This window comes from Oryctolagus cuniculus, chromosome 3, assembly GCF_964237555.1.
Source record: "Oryctolagus cuniculus chromosome 3, mOryCun1.1, whole genome shotgun sequence".
Lineage (NCBI taxonomy): Eukaryota > Metazoa > Chordata > Mammalia > Lagomorpha > Leporidae > Oryctolagus > Oryctolagus cuniculus.
In genome coordinates this window covers 6,804,933-6,830,593 of record NC_091434.1, presented here as the reverse complement: position 1 = coordinate 6,830,593, position 25,661 = coordinate 6,804,933, and the positions used below count along the sequence as shown (strand labels likewise).

At 54.6% G+C, this 25,661-nt stretch overlaps 1 protein-coding gene across 1 annotated transcript in view; it reads left to right on the top strand.

Annotated features, from left to right (window-relative positions):
- The window catches only part of EFHD1 (EF-hand domain family member D1), a 50,050-nt gene that overhangs the window by 22,289 nt on the left and 2,100 nt on the right, over window positions 1-25,661 (top strand). Inside the window, exons 2-3 of the mRNA XM_002721459.5 lie at window positions 6,588-6,735; window positions 12,946-13,080. Coding sequence (XP_002721505.3) covers window positions 6,588-6,735; window positions 12,946-13,080 — 283 coding nt within the window. The remainder of the gene's footprint in view (window positions 1-6,587; window positions 6,736-12,945; window positions 13,081-25,661) is intronic.

The window sequence follows — 25,661 nt, the reverse complement described above, 5'->3', positions numbered from 1 at the left end:
CTCTGTTCCCCTCTTGTCCGTTGTGGACACATGAGCATGGTTCTGGAAAGTTCCGCGCCGCTGAATCCGGTGTACCTCGTGTAACAGAGACTCGCGGCCTGTGCGTCAGAGCTCTCTCTACTTTTTGGGTCTCGTTCACGTTGGCCACTTTGCAATAAGCTTCCGCCCGTCTGTCATTCCCAGGCGTAGAGGGCAGCTCTTGGCCAGACTCTGGGCGCCCCCAGAGTGGAGCAGAGTGTGGGGTGGGTGTTGGGGGGACTGCGGTGCCCTTTGCTTGGGGTTTGCAACTATTCATCCTTGCCAGTGTGATTTCATTTCTTTCTTTCTTCTTCATCTTTTCTTTTTTTTTTTTTTTAAGATTTTATTTATTTATTTGAGAGGCAGAGCTACAGAGAGAGGAGAGACAGAAAGAAAGGTCTTCCATCCACTGATTTACTCCTCAAATGGCCACAATGGCCCGAGCTGGGCTGATCTGAAGCCAGGAGAAAGGAGCTTCCTCCAGGTCTCCTACGCAGGTACAGGAGCTCAAGGACTTGGGCCATCTTCTACTGCATTCCCAGGCCACAGCAGAGAGCTGGATCGGAAGTGGAGCAGCCGGGACTTGAACTGGCACTCATATGGGATGCCGGCACTGTAGGTGGCGGCTTTTACTTGCTACGCCACAGCGCTGGCCCCTCACCTGCTGTCGAGCCCCAAACCCTACATAAAACTCCGTACTCACAGAGCAATGACCACTGTCCCCTCCCCCGTCCCCTGAACGTGAGCACTCTGGGGTCCTCACACAGGTGGGATCACGCGGTGTGTGAATTCTCGCAGCCTTGCGTTCGCTGCAGGGCTCATCCGAGCTGTGACGTGGGTCAGACTTCCTTCCTCTCTCTGGCTGGTCGTGGTCTCTGTGGGCTCACCGTGCCGTGTGCCCCGTGGTGTTGGCTCCGTTCTGTGGCGGTCGTGAGCAGCGCAGCTCTGACCACTGGTGGAAAAGGCTGAATGGAGACCGTCCTTCCAGGCCTTCAGGGTCGACGTCCAGTGGAACTGTGGGATGCCCTGGCCAAGCTGTGCTCGGGGCCTGGCCGTCTTCCTCGCTGCATTCCATCCCTAGCATGCTGCCTGAATTGTGCCTCAACTCTGAGTGGCCAGCAGGTCTGCGGGGTGGTCCTGCTCCTGGGCAGCTAACTGACAGCTAATCCACCTGAACGTACCTGCACCTGTTATTCGGCCTCCCGTTGGGCCTTGCAAAAGTCAGCGGGCAGTTGGGGGCAGCGGATTAAGCCGCCACGTGTGATGCAGGCATCCCGCACTGGAGCGCTGATTGAGTCCCGGCTGCTCTGCTTCTGGTCCAGCTCCCTGCTGATGCACCTGGGAAGGCAGTGGAAGGTGGCCTGGGTCCTCGGGCCCCTGCCACCCATGCGGGAGACTAGGAGGGAATTCCTGGCTCCTGGCTTCGGCCTGGTCCACACCAGGCATTTGGGGAGTACACCAGTGAATGGAAGAGTTCTGCCCTTGTCTCTGTCTCTCTCCAATCTCTCTCTCTTTCTCTCCCATTTTGTTTGTTGCTCTGCCTTTTAAATAAACGAATAAATCTTCAAAAATAAAAAAGTAAGTGGCTGTGGACCCGGCAGTTCCACTCTGGGGTAAGTGCCAAGAGACCAGAAAACACGTGTCCATGGACACTTGTACGTTCAAAGACGAGAAATGGGAGCAACTCAGACGTGCATTGCGTGATGAATGAAAAAGCAAAATGTGGTGTATTTGTTCAACAGGATGACCTTGACAACAGGAGGTAGTAAATACCCACGGTCCCACGCTACAAATGAGTCAACGTTGACGCCATGACGCTGAGTGAAAAGGCCTTCTGTTTTGTGAGTCCAGTGTAGGGAGCGACCCAAAGAGGCAAATCTATCCCCACAGAAAGGCTGCCCACTGCCACGCGCCGGAGTGGGCACAGGTTCCTTTTGGAGAGGTGAAGTGTGCTGTAACTAGACAGTGGTGATGGCTGCACAACTTTGTGAATATACCAGAAGCTTGGGAACTGTACAGTTGTTTAAAAAGCCCTGGCCTGCGGCACCAGCATCCCATATGGGTGCTGGTTCGAGGTCCCAGCTGCTCCACTCCCTTTCTAGCTCCCTGCTAATTCTCCTGGGAAAGCAGTAGAAGATGGCCCAAGTGCTTGGGCCCCTGCACCCACATGGGAGACCCAAAAGAAGCTAATAAATTTTTTTTATTAAAAAAGATTTATGAGCCGGCGCCGCGGCTCACTAGGCTAATCCTCCGCCTAGCGGCGCCGGCACACCGGGTTCTAGTCCCGGTCGGGGCGCCGGATTCTGTCCCGGTTGCCCCTCTTCCAGGCCAGCTCCCTGCTATGGCCAGGGAGTGCAGTGGAGGATGGCCCAGGTGCTTGGGCCCTGCACCCCATGGGAGACCAGGAAAAGCACCTGGCTCCTGGCTCCTGCCATCGGATCAGCGCGGTGCGCCGGCCGCAGCGCGCTGGCCGCGGCGGCCATTGGAGGGTGAACCAACGGCAAAGGAAGACCTTTCTCTCTGTCTCTCTCTCTCACTGTCCACTCTGCCTGTCAAAAAAAAAAAAAAAAAAAAAAGATTTATGAATTAGTTTGAAAGGCAGAGAGAGAGAGAGAGAGAGAGAGAGAGAGAGAAACCTTCCATCCACTGGTACTCCCCAAATGATTGCAACAATCAGGCCTGGAACCCCATCCAGGTCTCCTATGTGGGTGGCCGGGTCCCAAGCACTTCCCCTGCTTTCCTGGGTGAATTAGCAGGGAGCTAGGACAGAAATGGAGCAGCTGGGTCTCCAGTCAGCGCTCATGTGGGATGCAGGCAATGCCTTACCCTGCTGTGCTAGCCCCTGGAAATATACAATTTATTTATTTTTTTCTTAATATTTATTTATTTATTTGAAAGGCAAAGTTACAGAGAGGCAGAGAGACAGAGAGAGGTGTTCCACCCTCTGGTTCACTCCCCAGATGGCTGCAATGGCCAGAGCTGAGCTGTTCCGAAGCCAGGAGCTAGGAGCTTCTTCCGGGTCTCCCACGCAGGTGCAGGGGCTCAAGGACTTGGGCCATCTTCTACTGCTTTCCCAGGCCATAGCAGAGAGCTGGATGGGAAGTGGAGCAGGCAGGACTTGAACCAGCACCCATATGGGATACCGGCACTGCAGGCAACTACTTTACCCACTACACTACAGTTCCAGCCCCTGGAAATATACAATTTAAAAGAAGGAATTTTATGACATGTAAATTCTATCCCAATGAAATTACTTTTTTTAAGATTTATTTATTTGGGCCGGCACCGCAGCTCAATAGGCTAATCCTCTGCCTTGTGGCGCCGGCACACCGGGTTCTGGTCCTGGTCGGGGTGCTGGATTCTGTCCCGGTTGCCCCTCTTCCAGGCCAGCTCTCTGCTATGGCCCGGGAGTGCAGTGGAGGATGGCCCAAGTGCTTGGGCCCTGCACCCCATGGGAGACAAGGAGAAGCACCTGGCTCCTGCCATCGGATCAGCGTGGTGCGCCGGCCGCGGCGGCCATTGGAGGGTGAACCAATGGCAAAAGGAAGACCTTTCTCTCTGTCTCTCTCTCTCACTGTCCACTCTGCCTGTCAAAAATAAATAAATAAAATAAAACAAAACAAACAAAAAAAGATTTATTTATTTGAAAGAGAGAGAATTTCCACCCACTGATTCACCCCCCAAATGCGTGCAGCAGCCAGGGCTAGGCCAGGCCAAAGCCAGAAGCCAGGAACTTCCACCCAGGTCTCCCGCGTGGTGGCAGGAACCCAAGCACTTGGGCCTCCATCCCCTGCCTCCCAGACTCATTAGCAGGAAGCTGGATTGGAACACAGAATAACCAGGACTCGAACCAGGCACTGCAGTATGGGATGTGGGCGTCCCAAGCGGCAGCTTAGCCTGCGGCACCACGACGCCCATCCCTGTTATTTTTAGATGTGATCCATCACCGAGTCATTTTAGTAAACCCGTGGGAACCGCTCTTCCGCTTTCAAAGGCGCTTGCAGAGCCTGCCTTGAGCCCAGCAGCTCCTGGCCAGGTCCAGCTGCCGTTCACATGGGGGACTTCAGAAAGGCGGCAGGGAATGGGGCCACAAGATAAGTTTAGGGGCCAGCGCTGTGATGTAGCAGGTAAAGCTGCACGCTTGCAGTGCCGGCATCCCATATGGTTGCTGGTTTGAGTCCCGGCTGCTCCACTTCTGATCCAGCTCTCTGCTGTGGCCTGGGAAAGCAGTGGAAGATGGCCCAAGTGCTTGGGCCCCTGCACCCACATGGGAGACCCAGAGGAAGCTCCTGGCTCCTGGCATCGGATCGGTGCAGCTCCAGCCATTGCAGCCAATTGGGGAGTGAACCAGTGGATGGAAGACCTCTCTCTCTCTCTCTCCTTTTCCCTCTCTCTCTCTCCCTCTCCTTCTGCCTCTGCCTTTCAAGTAAATAAATAAATCTTAAAAAAGAGAAGTTTATGTTGGTGCAAAAGCTTGTGGTGCCCGTGCATAGTTTCTGAGAGCACACATTTTCTGCCGCTTTCTGAGTACCTTGTCTACCTCTCAGAGACCCAGGAGCACCTGGCTCATCTGCAGGCCCGGGACACCCATCTCATCTATCAGGGCTCTTCTGGGAGCTGGTCTGTGCCCTCCAGCACCTTGCCGTGGGACCCTTCCAGTGAGGCGGCCCCAGCAGAAGAGGCTGCTGCACGCTGGGTACCAGGCGGGATGGACAATGGGAGCTACTGGAGAGCGCAGAGGAAGTGGGCGGCTGCCGGGCCCACAGGCAGCGGGAAAGCCCTAGAGGAGGGCAGGAGGGGCACGCGGCTGGGAGGGAGGGAGGCTGTGAGAGGGTCGGGGTTACTGGGCCTCCTGCAGCCGGTCCGCGTGGGCCTGGAATGCCACAGCCCACGGAGCCCGCTGGCCACGTCTCTCTGTGGGAGGTGGGTGGGTAGTGGGGATTGTTCCCAGCAATCATGGGCCTTTGTTTTGGGGCTGGTAGGGAGTTGAGGTTTGCTGATTATTAAGTTAAAAAAAATCTGGGTTAAACACACGTGACCTGAATCGGAGCACTGTAGCTGTGGAAGGGCAGTTAGCGCGCTCAGATGCACGCATCCTCGTGGCAGCGTGGAGCCGTTACAGCAGCACCGCTGGCGCCCGGGCCTTCCTTGTCTCAAACTGGACCTCTCCCCGCCATCGCCCCGGCCCCGACCCCGACCCCGGCCCCGGACCCCTGGGAGCTGCTCTGCTCCTCTGGCTCCGTGAGTTTGCCCACTCCAGGAGTCTGACACGAGTGGAGTCGCGCGGCGTTGTCCCTCTGTGCCCGGCCTGCTCCCCTTAGCATAGTGTCCCCAGGGATTTCCCGAGCACGCTTCAGAATCCCCGCCTCCTTATTGCCGAGTGACACTCCAGCGTACCAATACACGTCGTTCCCTTGTGAGTACCTCGTTTGCTTATCTGCCCATGGACACTTGGGCAGTTGCCACCTTTTGACAATTGGGGAAAATTTTTTTTTTTTTTTTTAGTTTTGAAGCAAGAGGTTCAGACTCGAGCAACCAAGGGTCTCTGGGTAGCAGAAAATAAGGGAGGGAGTTGGTTGGCGCCGTGGCTCAACAGGCTAATCCTCTGCCTGTGGCGCTGGCACACCGGGTTCTAGTCCCGGTCGGGGCGCTGGATTCTGTCCCGGTTGCCCCCCTTCCAGGCCAGCTGTCTGCTGTGACCCAGGAGTACAGTGGAGGATGGCCCAAGTGCTTGGGTCCTGCACCCACATGGGAGACCAGGAGAAGCACCTGGCTCCTGGCTTCAGATCAGCATGGTATGCCGGCTGCAGCGGCCATTGCGGGGTGAACCAATGGAAAAGGAAGACCTTTCTCTCTGTCTCTCTCTCTCACTGTCCATTCTGCCTGTCAGAAAAAATAAAAAAAAAATAAGGGAGTGATGGGGGCAGAGCCAGGGAGCCTGTGGGGAAACCGTGGACGGCCAGGTATGCAGAGAAAAGGATGAGGGAGAGTGGCCAGCAGAGACAGGGAGGGGAGGCCACAGGCGGCTGACCCAGGGCCAGAAGCCCCTACCTGTTCAGGCTGGGGTGAGATGGAGGGACAGGCCCTGGCATGGCTGTGACTGTTCAGTCCTGGTGGCTGGTGCAAAAGCCAGAGGCAGGACCACGGGTGGGAAGCAGCTGCCAGAGACCTGCAGAGCAGGTGAGGGAGGGAACCTGTTGAAACAGGTGTGGGCAGAGGCGAGGGGACAGGGGCCCAGGTGAAGTAGAGTGGGGGAGGGGTGCTCCCCAACCCCCACCCTGTGTCCAGCACTGGGAGGGGCTCAGCTGGAAGCTGTTGATGGAAACTGGAGGAGATAAGGGTGAACAGGTGGGGCTTTTGTCCTGGAGACCTGAAGGCTAGCGAGGGTGGAACCCCGCGTGAAAGTCGCATCCGCCCCAGGGGTTTGCAGGAGGGAACAGTCCCTGCAGATGGGTAGCCGGGTGCCCTGCAAAGCAGCAGGTGCAGGAGGCATTTTGAAGAAAGCAGATGGAAGGAGTTCCGGCTTGGGGGAGTAATGGCAGTTTGGTGCCTTCCTGTGACCCCGGCAGGTACGACGCCGGGCGGGACGGCTTCATCGACCTCATGGAGCTGAAGCTGATGATGGAGAAGCTGGGGGCCCCCCAGACCCACCTGGGCCTGAAGAGCATGATCAAGGAGGTGGACGAGGACTTCGACGGCAAACTCAGCTTCCGGGAGGTACCGTGGCCGTGGGGCGGGAGCCCCCCCAGGGGAACCCCAGGCTACATTGCCCCCCAGAGCACACAGGAGAGCCCTGGCCTCCAGTCCTGTATCTTTGAGGCGAGAGCTGATGTCAGCGCTGGCCGTGGAAAATGTTCGGGAAGTAGACTGAAAATCAAACGGGCAGTGTAGCCTTGATTGGGTGACATGGGAAGGAATCTGGAAGGCTGGTCGGCAAAATATTCAAAGTGCATTTATGGGTGCATAGTTGGCCTGTTTTTTTTTAATTGCGTACTTTTCTATATGGTGAAACTTGCAATTTTTATAATAGGCCTTCACAAACAGGAAAACGGGGTGGGTGTTGGCCTAAGAGTTCAGATGTGTACATCCCGGGTCGAGCGTATGGGTTTGCTGCCTGCCTCCAGCTTCCTGCTAACACAGACCCTGGGAGGCCGCGGTGGAGGCTCAGGTAATGGGGTTCCTGCCACCACGTGGGAGAGCTGGGTTGTGTTTCTGGCTCCTGACTTCAGCCCCAACTAGGGGCTGTTAACGGGCATTTGGAGAGTGAGCCAATGGATGGAAGCTCTGTGTTTCTGTCTGTCTCTCTGCCTGTCAAATGAAAATACATTTTTTTGAAAGATTTATTTTATTTATTTGAGAGGCAGGGTTACGGGGGTTGCGGGAGAGGTCTTCTATCCATTCATTCACTTCCCTGTTGGCCGAAATGCTCGGGGCTGGGCCAGGCTGAAGCCAGGAGCCAGGAGCTTCTTCTGGGTCTCTCATATGAGTGCAGGGGCCCAAGCACTTGGGCCGTCCTCTGTTGCTTTCCCAGGCACGTTAGCGGGGAGCTGGCTTGGAACTGGAGTGGCCAGGACGTGAACTGTCACCCACATGGGATACTGGCATTGCAGGCAGCGGCTTTACCTGCTATGTCCCAAGGCCAGCCCCATCGAATAAAAAATAACTTCAAAAATTAAAAATAGTAAAACAGTTAAACAAAGGATCTTATTCTACCCGTGGAGCCCTCAAACAGTCCAAGAATGGGCTTCTTGGTCTTTGAACCCCGGAAATCCCAGGCAAAATTGCGTGTGCCTGAGCATCTTCCCAGGGAGTGCATGCGTGGCCGTCACAGCCTGGGCCCAGGTGGCTGAGCTCGGTGAAAACCCAGCTCTGTGTTCTGCAGAGCATGGAGCAAGGACGCGGCCCCGCTGTGGGGGTTGATGCCTTGGGTGTGTTTTGTGAGTTTTATTGCAAGGCCTGCAGACATGGCAGTTCCTAGCCTCATGGGGGTTGAGTGCCCAGCCATTGCACCAGGTGTGCAGGGGTTGGAAGTGGAAAGACAGGTTGGCAGCCCGTCTCCTGCCTGCTGCTGGCACTCTGCAGGCTCACGCGTCCTGTGCTGGGAGCTGAGGCTGTGTTTATGGGAGGGTGTGGGCCCGTGGGCAGCCGCACAGAGTGACTCACGCGAGCAGGTTCTTTAACTCTGAGCCTCAGTTGTTCTACCTGTAGAATAGGGGCGTTGCCAGCTTCCCCCAGGACAGCCCGTGAGAACCAGACACCGAAGTTGCTAACGCCTTGGTCCTGGAATTGAAACCTGAGGTTATTTTTGGTGCAAAAGTTTTTGAAATCCGTTGCATAAGTGAGGCCTTCAAAATACTCATTGTGTTTTATGAAAAAAAAAACAGGGATGGATTTCAAAAACTTTTTGCCCCAAAATAAATTTATGTGTTGATTTCATTTTCCATGAACTTTTTGAAGTCCCCTTGTAGACATCTGTTCTTCAAAAGGCCCACACTGGGTATTTTGTTGGAGCAGCCAAAGTAGACGAATACCGACTGTGTGGATCCCGGCAGCCCTGGCTGCACCAGTCATGGTTGATGGGACCGTGGGTGCAACCCTGGGTAGGCCAGTTAAATTCTGTCTCCTGGAATTTTTTTTAAAAGATTTATTTATTTATTTGAGAGGAAGAGGGTTTACTCCCCAAATGGTTACAACAGCTGGAGCTGGGCCAATCCCAGACAGGAGCCAGGAACCTCATCCAGGTCTCCCACACAGGTGCAGGGGTCCAAGGACTTGGCCATCTCCACTGCTTTCCCAGGCCATAGCAGAGAGCTGGATCGGAAGAGGAGCAGCTGGGGTAGGAACCAGTGCCCCTGTGGGATGCCGGCACTGCAGAAGACAGCTTTACCTGCTATGCCACAGTGCCAGCCCCTCTTCTGGAATTTTGAAAAGGGGGCTGAAGTGATGCAAATTTTATTCTAGGTGGGGTGGCTGTTTTTCTGGCAGGTGCAGCAGATGTGAGAGGCGGGAGGGTGCTGCCTCCAGAGTGGAGAACTGTGCTTCTGCAAGACAGTGCATCTCACCTTCGGGTTTTTTTTTTTTTTTAAATACTGCAGGGCTTCATTACCTGAGGTCTTTTTTTTTTTTTTTTTTTAAGATTTATTTATTGAAAGAGTTACACAGAGAGAGGAGAGGAAGAGTGAGAGAGAGAGAGAGAGGGAGGGAGGTCTTCCATCCGCTGGTTCACTTCCCAGATGGACGCAATGGCCAGAGCTGTGCTGATCCAGAGCCAGGAGCCAGGAGATTCTTTAGAGTCTCCCAGGCTGGTGCAGGGGTCCAAGGACTTGAGCCATCTTCCTCTGCTTTCCCAGGCCAGAGCAGAGAGCTGGATTGGAAGTGGAGCAGCCGGGACTAGAACCATCTCATATGAGATGCTAGCACTGCAGGTGGTGGCTTTACCCATAGGCCGCAGCGCTGGCCCCTACACTCCGGTCTTTGTAGACACAAATAGGAAGACGAACATGGCCAGGCAGTTGAAGAAGCTGTTGCTCGGGTGGAGAGAGATGGGAGTGAAATCAAACAGGAATGCTTGGTGTTCTTTTTTTATTTTATTTTAATTTTTAAATTTATTTTAATTTTTTATTTAAAGATTTATTTTATTTTTTTGAAAGGTGAGTTACAGAGGTGGGGGGAGGGCGGTTGGGGAAAGAAAGAGATAGAATTCTTCCACTCACCGGTTCACTCCCCAAATGGCTACAGTGGTCAGGGATGTGCCAGGCCAAAGCTAGGAACCCAGAGCTTCTTCCGGGTCTCCTACGTGGGTGCAGGGGCCCAAGGACTTGGGCCATCATCCACTGCTTTCCCAGGCCATAGCAGAGAGCTGGATGCCGGGAGCAGGAACACTGTACCCTGCACTGTAGGTGCAGGCTGAGCATGGGTGGTCTTCCTGTCCTCTGAGCTATCCCCACCCCCCACCCCCTTGCACTCTGGGAGCTTTGCTGGGTGACAGGCAGGGCCCCTGTAAAGGGAGTGCCTGCAGGATAGGAGGGGCCTGTCTGTTTCTGTTGCTAACCCCGTGGGAGCCTGAGTGAGAAGAGGAGAAGAGGTTCTTTCCAGCTCACGCTGGTGCTGATGGGGCAGGCCTGTGCTCGGCTTCTGGCTTCCAGGGGAGGCCTTCGCGGCTCCAACTCCTGCGGCACGTGCAAGGGCGGGCAGGCAGAACCTGCAGAAGCGAGAGCCTGTGGCGGCGGGACGGGACGGTCACCCAGTCCCAGGACCGAGGCGCTGGTCCTTTGGGGACCTGGTCACCTCTTTAGGGCTGCCACCTCTGCACCCTGGCCATGGGTGACCGAGCCCCCCACCCACACCACAGCGATGGGGGCCGAGGGACGGTCTGGCGCTCCTGGCTGCTCTGCTGTCTCCTGGGGGAGCTCAGTGCTGCTGTCGTCCTTTCTCCTGCCCCCCCCCCACCTGTTCTGGGGCCTGGCCACCTGTGACAGCCCTTGCTGGTGCAGGAAGATGGAGGGGGTGCCCCGGCCACCCCAGACCCACCTCACGTCCTTGGGCCCTCTGCCCTCCTGGGTCTGTGCTTAGCAGGGTCCAGCAGGCAGAGCATCAAGGCCCCTGGGCTGATGAGCAGCACGGTGGCCCTGGGTGGTGTTGGAGGTCCAGGATCCCCTGCAGGGAGACCAGGGCCCTGGCGGGAAGAGCCTTGTGCAGCATGTAGCCCGTCGCTCTACTGTAGGTCACATTCCTCTCCCTTTGCAAAGGCCCTTTTTCTGGGAAGATAAACATGCAAAACAGACCTAGAAACCGGACATTTCCTGCCGGCACCCATGCCTTAGGTAGCACCTGGAAGGCTGCAAGATGATTGACGTGCATCCGGAGGTTGGTTCTTTCCAATGGCAGTTGATAGGAGTTGGTTTTTAAAAAGCTACGTATTTTCATTTTATTCCAAAGGCAGAGAGACAGAGAGGGCTCTTCCATCCCCCGTTCACTCTCTGGAAAGTCCACGGTAGCCAGGGCTGGGGCTCCGTCTGGGTTTCCCTGTGGATGGCAGAGACCCAAATTCTTGCCGTCACCCGCTGCCTCCTGGGGTGCACGTTAGCATCCTGCTGGATCGGAGCCAAAGCCAGAACTCGAACCCAGGCGCTCTGAAACGGGCTGTGGGCGTCCCACGCAGTGACTTGACCGCTGCCCCAGACACCCACTGCGGGTGTCGTCCGTGGGAGTTGTTTGAGGACGAGAAGGAGGAAGCCGCAGAATGGCCTTGGGAGAGGCAGGAGGCTGGGAGAGCGCGTGTGTGACTCGGGCCAGCACGTGGGTTGGAGCAGTTAAGCCTGTGGAGGCCTCCGTCCAGGCTGCCTTCAAAGATTAGCTCGTTCAGGTCACGTTTTGGGTCTGGAGGAGGAGGGTGGGTTATTCAATACATGATGCAGAAATTCTACCGAAGCGTTGGGAAGAAAATGAGGTTAATGATTCACCTCACTGATGGGTCGGAATAAATTTCGGAGATTAAATATTGACATGTTTTTAAAAAAGAGGCCATAAACGAGGTAGACAGAAACAAAGGTGATTGTTTATATAACTTTGGCCGTGAGAAAGTTTTTTTCCAAGAATAAAACTAATGCAAGAGAAAGAGAGTGATGGAATTGATGTAGAACCTTCAAAAGTTAAAAATTACTGTAAGCACAGTTAAAAGGCAAGGAGTAGGGGCCAGCATTGTGGCGTAGTGGGCTAAGCCTCTGCCTGCGGCTCTGGCACCCCATATGGTCGCTGGTTCGAGTCCTAGCTGCTCCACTTCCGGTCCAGCTCTCTGCTGTAGCCTGGGAAAGCAGTGGAGGATGGCCCAAGTCCTTGGGCTCCTGCACCCGTGTGGGAGACCCGGAAGAAGCTCCTGGTTCCTGGCTTCAGATCAGTGCAGCTCCGGCTGTTGCAGCCAACTTGGGGAGTGAACCAGCAGATGGAAGACCTTTCTCTCTCTCTCTCTCTCTCTCTTTCTCTCTGTAACTTTGCCTTTCAAATACATAAATATATCTTTAAAAAAAAGCAAGGGGTGAGCTAAAGTATTTGAAACATCCCAGGTTCTATGAAGGAAGATCTCTTAGCAAACAGCAAGAAAGTTAAACAATCTAGTGCAAAAATGGAATACACAATAAAAACATAAGTGGTTTTTTAAAATGTCAAAAAATATTAAGTTTGTCATTTTTAAAAATACGTGCAAGGTCTATTTTTTTTCCACAGCTGTAGAGTAGGACATTGCCAGTTTTTCGTTTTTGTAGATAATACTTAAGCTGTCGTGTGAATTTTTAAAAAATATTTATGTGAAAGGCTGAGTGAGAGAGAGAGAGAGAGAATCTTCCATCTGCTGGTTCACTCCCAAAATGGCCACAACAGTCAGGGCTGGGCCAGGCTGAAGCCAGGAGCCCGAGACTCCATCTGCATCTCCCATGTGGGTGCAGGGACCCAAACACTTGGTCCGTCTTCCACTGCTTTCCCAGGCATATTAGCAAGGAGCTGGATCGGAAGTGGAGCAGCCAGGACTCGAACCTGTGCTCATATGGGATGCTGGCGCCGCAGACAGTGACTTACCCCACGGTGCCACAGTGCCAGCCCTCTGGGAGCGTTTCTGAGGGCTAGATCCCCAGCAGTGGGAGGACATCCTGCACTTTGTTTTTGGTAAATATTCCCAGAGAGCCCACTAAAGGTTTGCCTCAGTTTACCCTCCCCTCATCTCGGCAGGCTGGTGCCCATTTCCCGACATCCTTGTGACAAACAGGCATGCTTTCATTTCCAACCCTCCGAGAAGGGACAAAACAACTCGCCACGTGCAAACACAAGCACCCTTTTGAGTGCTTGGCAGGAGGGACTGACTTGGGTGCGGGGGATTGTTGGAGTCTCTGTGGCGTGGACCCCGACTCCATTCCCGTTCCCTGCCTCCTTCTGCAGTTCCTGCTCATCTTCCACAAGGCCGCGGCGGGGGAGCTGCAGGAAGACAGCGGGCTGATGGCGCTGGCCAAGCTCTCCGAGATCAACGTCGCCCTGGAGGGCGTCAAAGGTGCCAAGGACTTCTTTGAGGCCAAGGTCAGTGCTCGGCCCTTCTTGTTCTCTGCAGAAGGAGCGATCCCCCCACCCCACCCCGTCACCTGCCTGTCGGGGGCGATCCTGTTAACTCAGCCAGGACGGGTGGCACAGCGCAAGGCTGTCACCTTCACGTAGTCATGAACACTAGGGACCGGGGCTGAAAATCAACCACCACGCTGAAAAGCAGCCAGGTGGTAAACACGCGTGGTCGGCGTGTGCGGCTGCTCCAGGGTTCCAAGACCGGCTCTCGGTCCATGTGGTCCTGGAGGATTCTTCCTGCCCCAGACCAGGGCGGATCTCCTCCCTCAGCTGCTGCCCCACTGCGTCCTGGGCCAGGGGAGGGGGAGGGCCAGCTTACCCCCAGTGGGTATGTGCTCCATTGCCGATGGTTGGGGTTTGGGGTGCTTGCTCCCCTGGGACACCGAGGAAGCTACCCTCAGCTGGGCGCTGTCGTCCGGCCTCTGCAGAGCTCACCTGCAGGTGCCCTTGTGTGCCCCTACCAACCGGAGCAGGGGTGCGCTGGGTAAGGGGACCAGAGCTGCAGGCGGGCAGCCTGACTTCAGAGCCTCCTCCTCCCTTCCCTGCCTCAGTTTCTCCATCTGCACAGTGGGTGTGAGGATCGCGTCGCGGATTCTGTGGGTTTCCATGACTGAAGTGTGTAGCAAGCACCTGGGTCGCCCTGAGCACTCGGTGGGAGGCGTGAGCTGTTGGGACTCCTGACTGCTCCAGGCAGGAGCAGCCTCCAGGGGGTTTTAGTTTATTTCAGGAGCTCGCCCAGAGACAGAGTGAACTTGGTGACAGATCCCAGCCTGCTCAGACCCCCAAGGCTGACTCATTTCACTTCCCTGTGACGCTGCTTGTGAGCAGGTTCCGTAGCCTTTCTACCATTCCTCAGCCTCCCTTCTCCTTCATCTTTTAAGGTTTATTTATTTATTTGAAAGGCAGAGTGATGGTGGTTGTGAGAGCAGAGAGAGAGAGAGAGAGAGAGAGAATCTTCTGTCTGCTGGTTCATTCCCCAAATGGTTCCAACAGCCAGGGCTGGGCTGGACCAAAGCCAGGAGCCTGGAACTCCATCCTGGCCTCCACGTGGGTAGCAGGGGCCCAAGCACGTGGGCCATCTGCTTCTCCATGCATGTTGGCAGGAAAACGGATTGGAGGTGGAGTGGCTGGGACAAGAACGGGTGCTCATGTGGGATGTGGGCTTCACAGGTACCACACGCCAGCCCCAAGCCTAACTTCTTAGTGCTGTCATCTGCCAGGATCAGGGCAGGCTGACCCAGTGGCACCCTGAGTGCTGGCACAGTGCCCAGTCCTGAAGGTGCTGTGGCCTTCCCATCCTGATGTCACACGGATACATCTGAAATGCGAAGCCTCTGCCTTCCCCAGGCGCACACAGTCCAGGGAGGAAAGCAAACCCTGCATTGTCAGGGAGGGAGGAGAGAAGACGGAGGGGCTCATTCCGCTGGGATGGCTCCTCTCTGCTCATTGATGGGGTCTCATTGCGGATGCCTTGGCTGCCTTGCAAAGGCCCGTGGGTGGAGACTGTTAGCAGGTGGTTAGCAGGACTGTTTGCAGTTGGTGCGCTAACTGTAGCAGGGCAGGTATGCGTGAGTCTTACCTGGTCACCCAGGATCTGTTGTAACCTGGCTCTGCTCCTGGCTGCACAGTCAGCCACCAACTTCAAATGCTGCCCTCAGTGCCTGCTGTCCCCTTGCCTGGCTGCCCACCCGGGTGCCCCTGCCTGGGCAGCTCTGCCCTTTGAGACCTGCCTGAGAGAGTCGCCCCCTCCGTACGGCTTTGCCTGGCCTCCCTCCGCGCACCCTCTGCCCCGTGGAAGTGGGGTCCTGATTTCCTCAAGCAGCCCTGCGCACTCCTGGTAAGAGGATTAACTGAGCAGCGTGCTCGTAGAGCGCTTCGGGTCTGGCTTAGCGTTTTGTGCCTTTCGTCTCTGAGGTTCTGCCCCTGGAGTTTCATCTTTCAGGGGCGCTCATGCAAATGCACACACAAGGCTGCTTCAGAAAGCGTGTGGAAGGGGACAGGCGTTTCGCCTGCTGGTTAAGCCCCTGGTAGAGGCACCTCGGTCTCACAGGGTGGTCCCTGGGTTCGAGTCCCGGTTCTGCTCCCTGTTCCAGCTTCCTGCTAACACCCATCCTGGGAGGCAGCAGTGATGGCTCAAGTGACTGGGTCCTTGCCACCCATGTGGACACCCGGGTGGCGTTCCTGTCTCCCAGCTTTGTCCTGGCCCAGCCTTGGCTGTTGCAGGCATTGGTGGGAGTGAACCAGCAGATAGGATATATGTCTCTGTCTCTTTCTGTCTATCTCTTCCTATCTCTCTGCCTCTCAAAAAAAAAAAAAAAATAGTTCAAGGAAAAAATGGAATTAACTTAAGTATACCATTTAAGAAGATGGAGATGCTAACTAGCCTGATTTTATCATCATCTGTTGAATATCAAATTATCCTCCTGCACCCCATAAATAGGTATAGCTATAATAATTTTTAAAAAGATTTAATTTATTTATTTGAGAGGTAGAGTTACAGAGAGAGGCTGAGACAGAGAAAGAAGTCATTCATCCACTGGTTCACTCCCCAGAGGGCCTCATCGGCTGGAGCTGAGCTGATCCAAAGTCAGGAGCCAGGAGCTTCTTCTGGGTCTCCCACGGGAGTGCAGGGGCCCAAACATTTGGGCCATCTTCTACTGCTTTCCCAGGCCACAGCAGAGAGCTGGATCGGGAGAGGAGCATCCGGGACACAAACTGGCGCCCATATGGGATTCTGACGCTGCAGGCGGAGTCTTAGCCCACTACGCCACAGTGCTGGCCCCTACAATAATAATTTTTAAAGTGTGTTTATTTTTGTGCAAAAAATTTTAAAACCATAAATACAAGAGATCTTCCAAAAATTTCATGGAAAATGTATATCATGAAAAAACTACACATGGATTTCAAAATTTTTTACACCAAAGTAAACATTTTTATTCCATTTTTCTACATACTTTTTTAAAAAAAGATTTATTTATGTGAAGGGGAGCGTGACAGACAAGGAGAAAAAGAGAGAGAGAGAGCTCTTAACCTCCACTGATTTTCCCCCAAATGGATGCGACAGCCCTAGTTGAAGCAGACAGAAGCCAAGAAGTCCATGTGGGTCTCCCTCCTGGGTGGCGGGGCTCAGGTGCCTGGGCCATCATCCACTGCCTTCTCAGGCACATTAGCAGGGAGCTGGACTGGAAACAGAGCAGCTAGAACTCAATCCCGTATTCCGGTATGGGATGCCAACGTGGCAAGTGGCAGCTTAGTTTGCTGTGCCAGCCTCTTTTCTTTCTTTTTTTATTTTTAGTTTTTCACTTATCTGAAAGAAAAGAGAGAAAGAAGCAGAAAAAAGATCTTCCGTTTGCTGCTTCATTCCCCAAATGCCTACACCAGACAGGAGTGGCCAGCCTGAATCCAGGAGCCCAAAACTCAGTCTGGGTCTCCCACAGGGGTAGCAGGGGCCCGAGTGCTTGAGCCATCACCTGCTGCCGCCCAGGGCTGGATTGGAAGCAGAGGAGCCCGGGCTCAGACTGGGTGCTCCGATGTGGGATGCGCCAAATGCCCACCGCCTGCTTTTTTTTTTTTTTTTTTTTTTTTTTAAGATTTATTTATTTGGGCCGGCGCCGTGGCTCAACAGGCTAATCCTCCTTTTGCGGCGCTGGCACACCGGGTTCTAGTCCCGGTCGGGGCGCCGGATTCTGTCCCGGTTGCCCCTCTTCCAGGCCAGCTCTCTGCTGTGGCCCGAGAGTGCAGCAGAGGATGGCCCAATTCCTTGGGCCCTGTACCCCATGGGAGACCAGGAGAAGCACCTGGCTCCTGCCATCGGATCAGCGCGGTGCGCCGGCCGCAGCAGCCATTGGAGGGTGAACCAACGGCAAAGGAAGACCCTTCTCTCTGTCTCTCTTACTGTCCACTCTGCCTGTCAAAAAAAAAAAAAAAAGATTTATTTATTTGAAAGAGTTAACACAGAGAGAAGAGAGGCAGAGAGAGAGAGATCCTCCGTCTGATGGTTCACTCCCCAGATGGCTGCAACGGCCAGAGCTGTGCCGATCTGATTTTTTTTTTAAGTTTATTTAATTTTTTTAAAAGATTTATTATTTATTTGAAAGGCAGAGCTATAGAGAGGCAGAGAGAGGGAGGGAGGGAGGGAGGGAGGGAGGGAGAGAGAGGGAGGTCTTCCAATGTTGGTTCATTCCCCAAATGGCTGCAATGGTTGGAACTGGGCCGATCTGAAGCCAGGAGCCAGGAGCTTCTTCCAGGTCTCTCACGTAGGTGCAGGGGCCCAAGCACCTGGGCCATCTTCCACTGCTTTCCCAGGCCACAGCAGAGAGCTGGGTCAGAAGCAGAGCAGCCAGGACTGAAACAGGCACCCATGTGGGGTGCTGGCACCACAGGGGAGGCTTCACCTGCTACCCACAGTGCTATTTCATACAGCGCTTTAGCAACAGGAAAAAAACTGGAGACAACCAAACCTTCCATTGTGGAATTGCGTTCATCAGGGTCTCTTCACACACGTGCACAGTGCACAGCCTTCAAAGAGTGAGGGCAGCAGTGTGCGGTGTGCACAGAGTCTAAAATAACAGAACAGGCATGGGAGCCCGGCCCAGGCACGATGCCTGCATCACTCATCAGAGCACCTGGGTCCGTGCCTGGCTCCAGCTCCTGGCTCCAGCTTCCTGCTAAAGCAGACCCTGGGAGACTTGGATTGCGTTCCTGGTTCCTAGCGTCCGCCCGGCCCAGTCCAGGCCCTGGGAGACTTGGATTGCGTTCCTGGTTCCTAGCTTCCGCACGGCCCAGTCCAGGCCATTTCAGGCATTTGGAAAGTGACCCAGCTAATAGGAGTTCTTTCTTTTTATTCCGTCTCTGCCTCTGTCTCTACTGCTTGTCAATTAGGAAAAAAAAAATTAAAACAATACACTTGAAATGTGGTCTTGTTAAATATGCAGCACAGCCTGGATATTTATGTGCAGAGGTTTTAGTAATAGTTCCGTCCGGGGTGTGTATTTTATATTTCTGTGATGTTTCAGACTGAGCTGCGTTCCTTATGTAGCCAGGAGAAAAGACGAAAGGAAAGGAAGAGCAATAAATTCTTTTTCCCACCTCGTCATGTTCTTACGTCTGCCTCCCCAGCCACACTCAAAGGCAGAGGCAGTGTGTCACCGTCGTAATTACAGCGCCGGCCGTCCTCGCGAGTGACGCCGGCCGGCATCACCGCCTCCCTGTGGGAGAGGCCACTGAGCTGGCGCTGGTGACGCTGGGCCGACTTGAATGGGGACTCGGCTTGTAATCCAGGAAGGGAGGGCGTTCCGGCGAGGGAGGGCCCGCGGTGGCGGTGGCGGCGGCGCGGGAGGGTGGGGTGTGGGGAAGCGGCGGAGGTGTCCTGATGTGGTGAGAACAGGGGGCCAGCGCCGAGTGAGGGGCAGGGCGGGAGTGGACGCCCAGATCAAAGCGTGGAGCGCAGGGGACGGGCAACGCGGCGCGCGTGGCCCAGCCCCTGAGGTCAGGCGGCGCCTGGACGCTGACACACGCAGACACGAGGCTCCAGCCTCGGCTCGGCTGCAGCGAGTCCTTCTCTGGACAGCCCTTGAGGCGGCCCCTTGAGCACCAGCACCACCTCCACCCGGATCTTCCTGGGATTTCTCCAGGGTCAGGTGTAGGATGGTGGAATGGCTGCAGCTGGGCAGGTGGTGCCAGTGCCCAGCCAGGCTCTGCCAGCGCAGCTGCAGGTGCAGGGGGTGTTGCATGCTTGTGTGTGCATGTATGTGTGTGTACATACATGTGTTTTGTGTATGCATGCATGTGTGTGCGTGCATACATGTGTGTGTGCATGTGTGTGCGTGTGTGTGCATGTGTGTGCGTGTGTATGTATGTGCGAGCAGGGCCTTCATGTGATCAGGGTAGGCACTGTGGGGGTGGACAGGGGAGGCTCCCACAGGTGTCTGGAGTGAGGGTCTGTGGGGGTTGTACTCTTGGGCGCCTAGTGAGGCCTGTGCAGCTGTGAGGGGAGAAATTGATGACATTTTCAATCGGGGCAGGATCTCCTCCCTGCCTCCAGGATGGCAGTGGTTTGAGGAGAATAAAGTTAGAAAGGGGGTTTTGGGCCGGTGCTGCGGCTCACTAGGCTAATCCTTCGCCTTGCAGCGCTGGCACACCGGGTTCTAGTCCCGGTCGGGGCACCGGATTCTGTCCCGGTTGCCCCTCTTCCAGGCCAGCTCTCTGCTGTGGCCCAGGAGTGCAGTGGAGGATGGCCCAAGTGCTTGGGCCCTGCACCCCATGGGAGACCAGGATAAGTACCTGGCTCCTGCAATCGGATCAGTGCGGTGCGCCGGCTGCGGCAGCCATTGGAGGGTGAACCAACGTCAAAGGAAGACCTTTCTCTCTGTCTCTCTCTCTCACTGTCCACTCTGCCTTCAAAAAAAAAAAAAAAAAAAACAAACAAAAAAACAAAAAGAAAGAAAGAAAAGAAAAGAAAGGGGGTTTTGATGCCAAGTCTGAGGGACCGGAGGCCAGTGCTGTGGTGCCGTGGGTTAACGCCCTGGCCTGAAGCACCAGCATCCCATATGGGCGCCAGTTCTAGTCCTGGCTGCTCCACTTCCGATCCAGCTCTCTGCTATGGCCTGGGAAAGCAGTAGAAGATGGCCCAAGTCCTTGGGCCCCTGCACCTGCATGGGAGACCTGGAGGAGGCTCCTGGCTTCTGGCTTCCGATCAGTGCAGCTCCGGCCATTGCAGCCAACTAGGGAGTGAACAATCTGGTGGAAGACCTTTCTCTCTCTCTCTCTCTCTCTCTCTCTCTCTCCCTCTCCTCTCTCTGTGTAACTCTGACTTTCAAATAGATAAATATTTTTTTAAAAAAAGTCTGAGTGACTCCAGGCACAACAGGGCACACCCCTTCATCCGGTGGGCGCTGTGTCCCTCCCTAGCAGCACCCGATGGCGTCCTGACGGACAGAACCGGGTCACCGAGCCTCGTGGACAGCTCTCTTCCTGCTACCGACTGTGTTCCTGGGGATCCTCGCGCCAGCTGTAAGCATGCTGCGGGGGAAGATGGAGGCAGCAGATAGCGACAGTCACACAGTGGTGTGTCTTCCACACCGCTGGCCAGGGCTGGAATCGGTCACTCCCCTGCCTGTGCTCTCCTGGAGGCAGGGGTGGGGTCAGTCTCCCCTGGACCCTCAGATGATGTGCCAAGTATTTTTTTTTTTTAAGATTTATTTATTTATTCAAAAGGCAGAGTTACAGAGAGAGAAGGAGAGATCTTCCATGCACTGGTTCACTTCCCAAATGGCTACAATGGCTTAGGCTGGGCTGGGCCAAAGCCTGGAGTCTAGAACTCCACCTGGGTCTCCTGTATAGGTAGCAGGGGCCCAAGCACTTGGGCCATCTTCTGCTGGTTTCCCAGGTGCACTAGCAGGGAGCTGCATTGAAAACAGAGCAGCTGGGACTCAATTCAGGGCTGACATGGGATGCTGGTGTCACAGGCAGCAGCCTAACCCATTGTGCCACAGCACCAGCCCCCAGGTATTTTTTTTTCTTTTTAAGATTTATTGGCCGGCTCCGCGGCTCACTAGGCTAATCCTCCACCTGCGGCGCCAGTACTCCGGTGCTAGTCCTGGTTGGGGCTCTGGATTCTGTCCCGGTTGCTCCTCTTCCAGTCCAGCTCTCTGCTGTGGCCCGGGAGTGCAGTGGAGGATGGCCCAAGTGCTTAGGCCCTGCATCCGAATGGGAGACCAGGAGGAAGCACCTGGCTCCTGGCTTCGGATCGGTGCAGCGTCGGCTGTAGTAGCCATTTGGGGGGTGAACCAAGTAAGGAAGACCTTTCTCTCTGTCTCTCTCTCTCTCACTGTCTAACTCTGCCTGTCAAAAAATAAATAAGTAAATAAATAAATAAAAATAAAAATAAAAGATTTATTTATTTGAAAGGCAGAGAGAGAATCTTTCATCTATGGGTTTACTCCCCAAATGGCCTCACCAGCCACGTCTAGGCCAGATTGAAGCCAAGAGTCAGGAACTCCATCCTGCTCTCCCACGAGGGTGGCAGGGACCCAAGCACGAGGGCCATCCTCTGCTGCCTTCCAAGGTGCATTAACGGGACTCGAACTGGTGCCCCAGCATGGGGTACTGGCTTTATAAGCAGCAGTTTAATGTACTGCACCACAAAGTATATTTCTCATAGGAAAAATGAAAGGAGGAAACAGACATCCGCTAACTCTGACCAGAGGAGGCGTCTGGGTACCAGCTGGCACTCACGGACCCTGGTGACTGGACTGTGGCTGCTGTCCCGGCCTTAGAGGAGCAGCAAGCATGCTGCAAGGAAACGCTGGGGAAGATGCTCTTTTGGAGAACAGGGGCTGGTGCTGGGGCACAGAGGGTTAAAGCCCTGGCCTCCGGCGCCAGCAAATATAGGGGCGCTGGTTTGAGTCCTGGCTGTTCCACTTCCAATCCAGTTCCCTGCTAATATGCCTGGGAAAGCAGCAGAGGATGGCCCAAGTCTTTTGAGCCCCTATACCCTTGTGGGAGACCCAGAAGAAGTTCCTGGTTCCTGGCTGTGGGTTGGCCCAGCTCTGGCCATTGCGGCCATTTGGGGAGTGAACCAGTGAACAGAAGACCTTTCTCTTTCTATCCCTACCTCTCTCTGTAATTCTGTCTTTCAAATACATAAAATAAATCTTTTAAAAAAGAGAGAGAGATAAGGCCAGGGAGAGGGTGTTTGGCCTGGTGGTTAAGACGCCTGCGGTCCAGTGAGTACCTGGTATTCAAGTCCCGGCTCTGGCTCCTGACTCCCATTTCCTGCTGAGGTGCACCCTGGGGTGCAGCAGATGATGGCCCAGGTGAGTTCCTGGCTCTCCTGGCTTCAGTGCCAGCTCTGCCCCAGCTGTTGCAGGCCTCTGGGGAGTGAACCTACAGATGGGAGTGCTCGCTCTGTCCCTGAAATAAAGAAAATGTAAAATGATGATGAAGCCAGAGCAGAAGTCAGAGGCCCACCAGATGCATCAATAGAGTTTTGTTTGGGTTTGGGTTTTTTTTTTTTTTTTTTTAAGATTTATTTTATTTATTTGAAAACAGAGTTACGGAGAGAGGTAGAGACAGAGAGAGAGAGGTCTTCCATCCGCTGGTTCACTCCCCAGATGGCCACAACGGCCAGAGCTGTGCTGATCTGGAGCCAGGAGCCAGGAGCTTCTTCCAGGTCTCCCATGTGGGTGCAGGGGCCCAAGGACCTGGACCATCTTCTACCGCTTTCCCAGACCACAGCTGAGAGCTGGATCAGAAGAGGAGCAGCTGGGACTAGAACCTGCACCCATATAGGATGCCAGCACTGCAGGCCAGGGCTTTAACCCACTGCGCCACAGCGCTGGCCCCATTTGTTTTTGTTTTTGAGACAGAGAGAAAGAGACGGGTACAAGGAGATGGTTTGAAGCCCAGAGTAGGAACTCAATCTAAATACGCATCAGCAGGAAGCCAGAGTCGGGAGTGGGGCCGGGCATGGAACTCCGGCTTGCCCATGTCATATGTCATGCCCACGTGGAATGCGGGTGCTTCCTCAGCTTGGCCAGATGCCCACCCCCAGCAGATATTTTCAAGGGAGGCAGTTCAGCAGGGAGGTCAGAGGGCGGTAGGACGAGCAGTGACCATGCACCAGGGAGGTGCGGCACCTCCCGTCTTGAGAAGCCCTGGGCAGGGGGGGGGGGCACCCCTCTAGTTCATCTGTCAGCCTGGTCCCAGGTCACAGAGAATTGTTCCGGGGGGAAGAAAACGTGGAGGTGAAGGAAGACTGTAGGCTCGTTGGTGGGACAAGGCCGTGGAGGTCAGAGTCCAGAGGCAAGATGGGCTGTGGGAAAGCAGACAGACCCCAGGGAAGTGACTGCGAGGCCCCAGTGTGAACTGCCAGGAATGGTGGCGGTCGGGGGTGATCACATCTGAGTGTCGCTCACTGGCCAGCCCCTCCGTGGAGCACTGTGGTTTTGTCTGATGCTTGCTCGCACCCCGGAGGTCGGTGTTGGTCCGCTTTGCAGATGAGGAGTTTGAAGCTTAGACAATGATTTGTTGGTAGCATTTTAGCCCCTGGCGCTTGGAACAAAGCATGCATGACTGCGAGTATAGGTGCGTGGGTCTATCACACATTTTATAAGGGGTGTGCCGCACTTGATGTATGACCAGTGAGATGGACGCTGCTTTTAGGGTAGATCCGAGACACCCCACTGCCCTCAGAGAATGCCCTGCCTAGTTTAAGCAGGACTTGCGCACCTGTGGCCGGCCCGGCACAGGTGCATCTTGGCTGACAGCATTGTCTAAATTCATTTCTAGGACAAAAGTGAGAGGCCGCGTGTCAGAGTGTTATTCCCCAGTGTTTTTGAGTGTTGGAAGAATTTTCTCTCCACCCTTTGGCACAATTCACCTCGAGGTCACGGACCACAGGCTTTTATGTGTAATCTGCGTTTTTGTTTTTTTTTTGACATTTTTCCTGCCGCTTTCTTAAGGAAACACTTTCTAGACAGTGAATCAGCAACACATCCAGCCCGAATTTGTAGCATCTGCTGGCTTATGTGATGCAAATGCGCCCATCCCAGGCTGCTCACGGGCTCCTGGTGGGGGTGGGTGAGTGTGGAGCAGGGAGGAGATTCGTAGTAACACGTCGCCGCCGTCCAGGATTCCCAAGTAGACGTAGATAACCCCTAGAGCACAGAGCAGTAAAATGTAAACTAATCAGGAGGTGATGTCTCTTTAGTACCTAGGACTTCGATCACAGAACGTACCGCGTGACGGTTTTGTGTAATTTCGTTGTTGATGGCTGGACACCCCAGTTTGGGCTTGATCTCTCCAACCAGCTCCCGGACTTCCTGTGAACAGAACAGCTGGCTTCCGAGCTGCGCAGGCTCCTGGGCCTGGAGATGGAAGTGAGCTTCCCAGCGCCTCGCTTCTCTGTGCGCCCTGAGCCCAGGGAAGGGGGAGAGGGTAAAGCAGGCAGGAGGAACCGGTGTGCAAGGACCAGCTTCCTCTGCCTCTGGCCACAGCCCAGAGAGAGCGGGAGGTGTGCCGGGGGTGGGGCAGGATGGCTGAGCTCTGTGGAAGGCCCAGCCCAAGCTGGAAGCCCTGACACCCCACGGGTGCAGACACCATCCTCGTCTTTAGAAAGTGTATCTTCTCAGCCTGGAGGCGCGGATGCAACATCATCCACGTGAAGGTAGGGGGCAAGGTGGCCGTGTGTTAGACAGATGCACAGCTCCTGGGGACCTCAAGGGACTGTTCGCCCTTTGGTGTCCTTGGGGGCTTGGTTCCAGGACCCCCTTGGATACCAAAACCCAGGATGTGGGCTGGCGTTTGGAGCAGTCGTTAAGTTGCCACCGAGGACTCCTGCCTCCCCTACAGAGTGCCTGGCCTGAGTCCGGGCTACTCCACCTCCCATCCCCGTCCTGGGAGGCAGCGGACGATGGCTGGAGTTCCCGGACCCCTGCCACCCACGGGAGATCGGGATGCAGTTCCGGGCTCCTGGCTTCAGCCTGACCCAGACATTTGGGGAGTGAACCAGCAGCTGGAAGGTTCTCTTCTCTCTGTCACTCTGCCTTTCAAGTGAATAAACAAACCTTTAGGATATTTAGGATATTTAGTGCCATCCGAAGTATCAGATCGCTCTGCAGAGCAGTAATGTTAATAATGCAGTATGGGTATAAGAATAAGTCAGCCCTAAATCTGTATATATGAAATACATGAAACTTGTATAACTTGAATAAAGTTTTTTTAAAAGATTTTTTAATTTGTTTGAAAGTAGTTACATAGAGCAAGAGGGAGGGGCAAAGACAGAGGTTTTCTATCCGCTGGTTCACTCCCCAGTTGGCTGCAATGGCCAGAGCTGTGCCAATCCGAAGCCAGGAGCCAGGAGCTTCTTCCAGGCCTCCCACATGAGTGCAGGGGCCCAAGGACTTGGGCCATCTTCTACTGCTTTCCCAGGCCATAGCAGAGAGCTGAAACGGAAGAGGAGCAGCCAGGACTAGAACCGGCGGCACCCATATGGGATGCCGGCACTTCAAGCCAGGGGGTTAACCCGCTGCGCCACAACACTGGCCCCAACAATTTAATACTCTTTATGAAAATAACCTTGGGGGGCCGGCGCTGTGGTGCACCAAGTTAACACCCTGGCCAGAAGCACCTGCATCCCATATGGACACCAGTTTGAGGCCTGGCTGTTCCTCTTCCAATCCAGCTCTCCGCTATGGCCTGGGAAAGCAGTGGAGGAAGGCCCAAGTGCTTGGGCCCCTGCACCCACATGGGAGAACCGGAAGAAGCTCCTGGCTCCTGGCTTTGGATCAGTGCAGCTCTGGCTGTTGTGACCAACTGTGGAGTGAACCAGTGGATGGAAGACCTCTCTCTCTGCCTTTTCCTCTCTCTGTGTGACTCTTACTTTCAAATTAATAAATCAATCTTTAATAAAAAAAAGAAAATAACCTTGGGGCCAGCATCATAGTGTAGCAGGTAAAAGCACTACTTGAGATGCCAGCATCCTATATGGGTGCCAGTTCGAGGCCTGGCTACTCCTCTTCCAATCCAGCTCTCTGCTATGG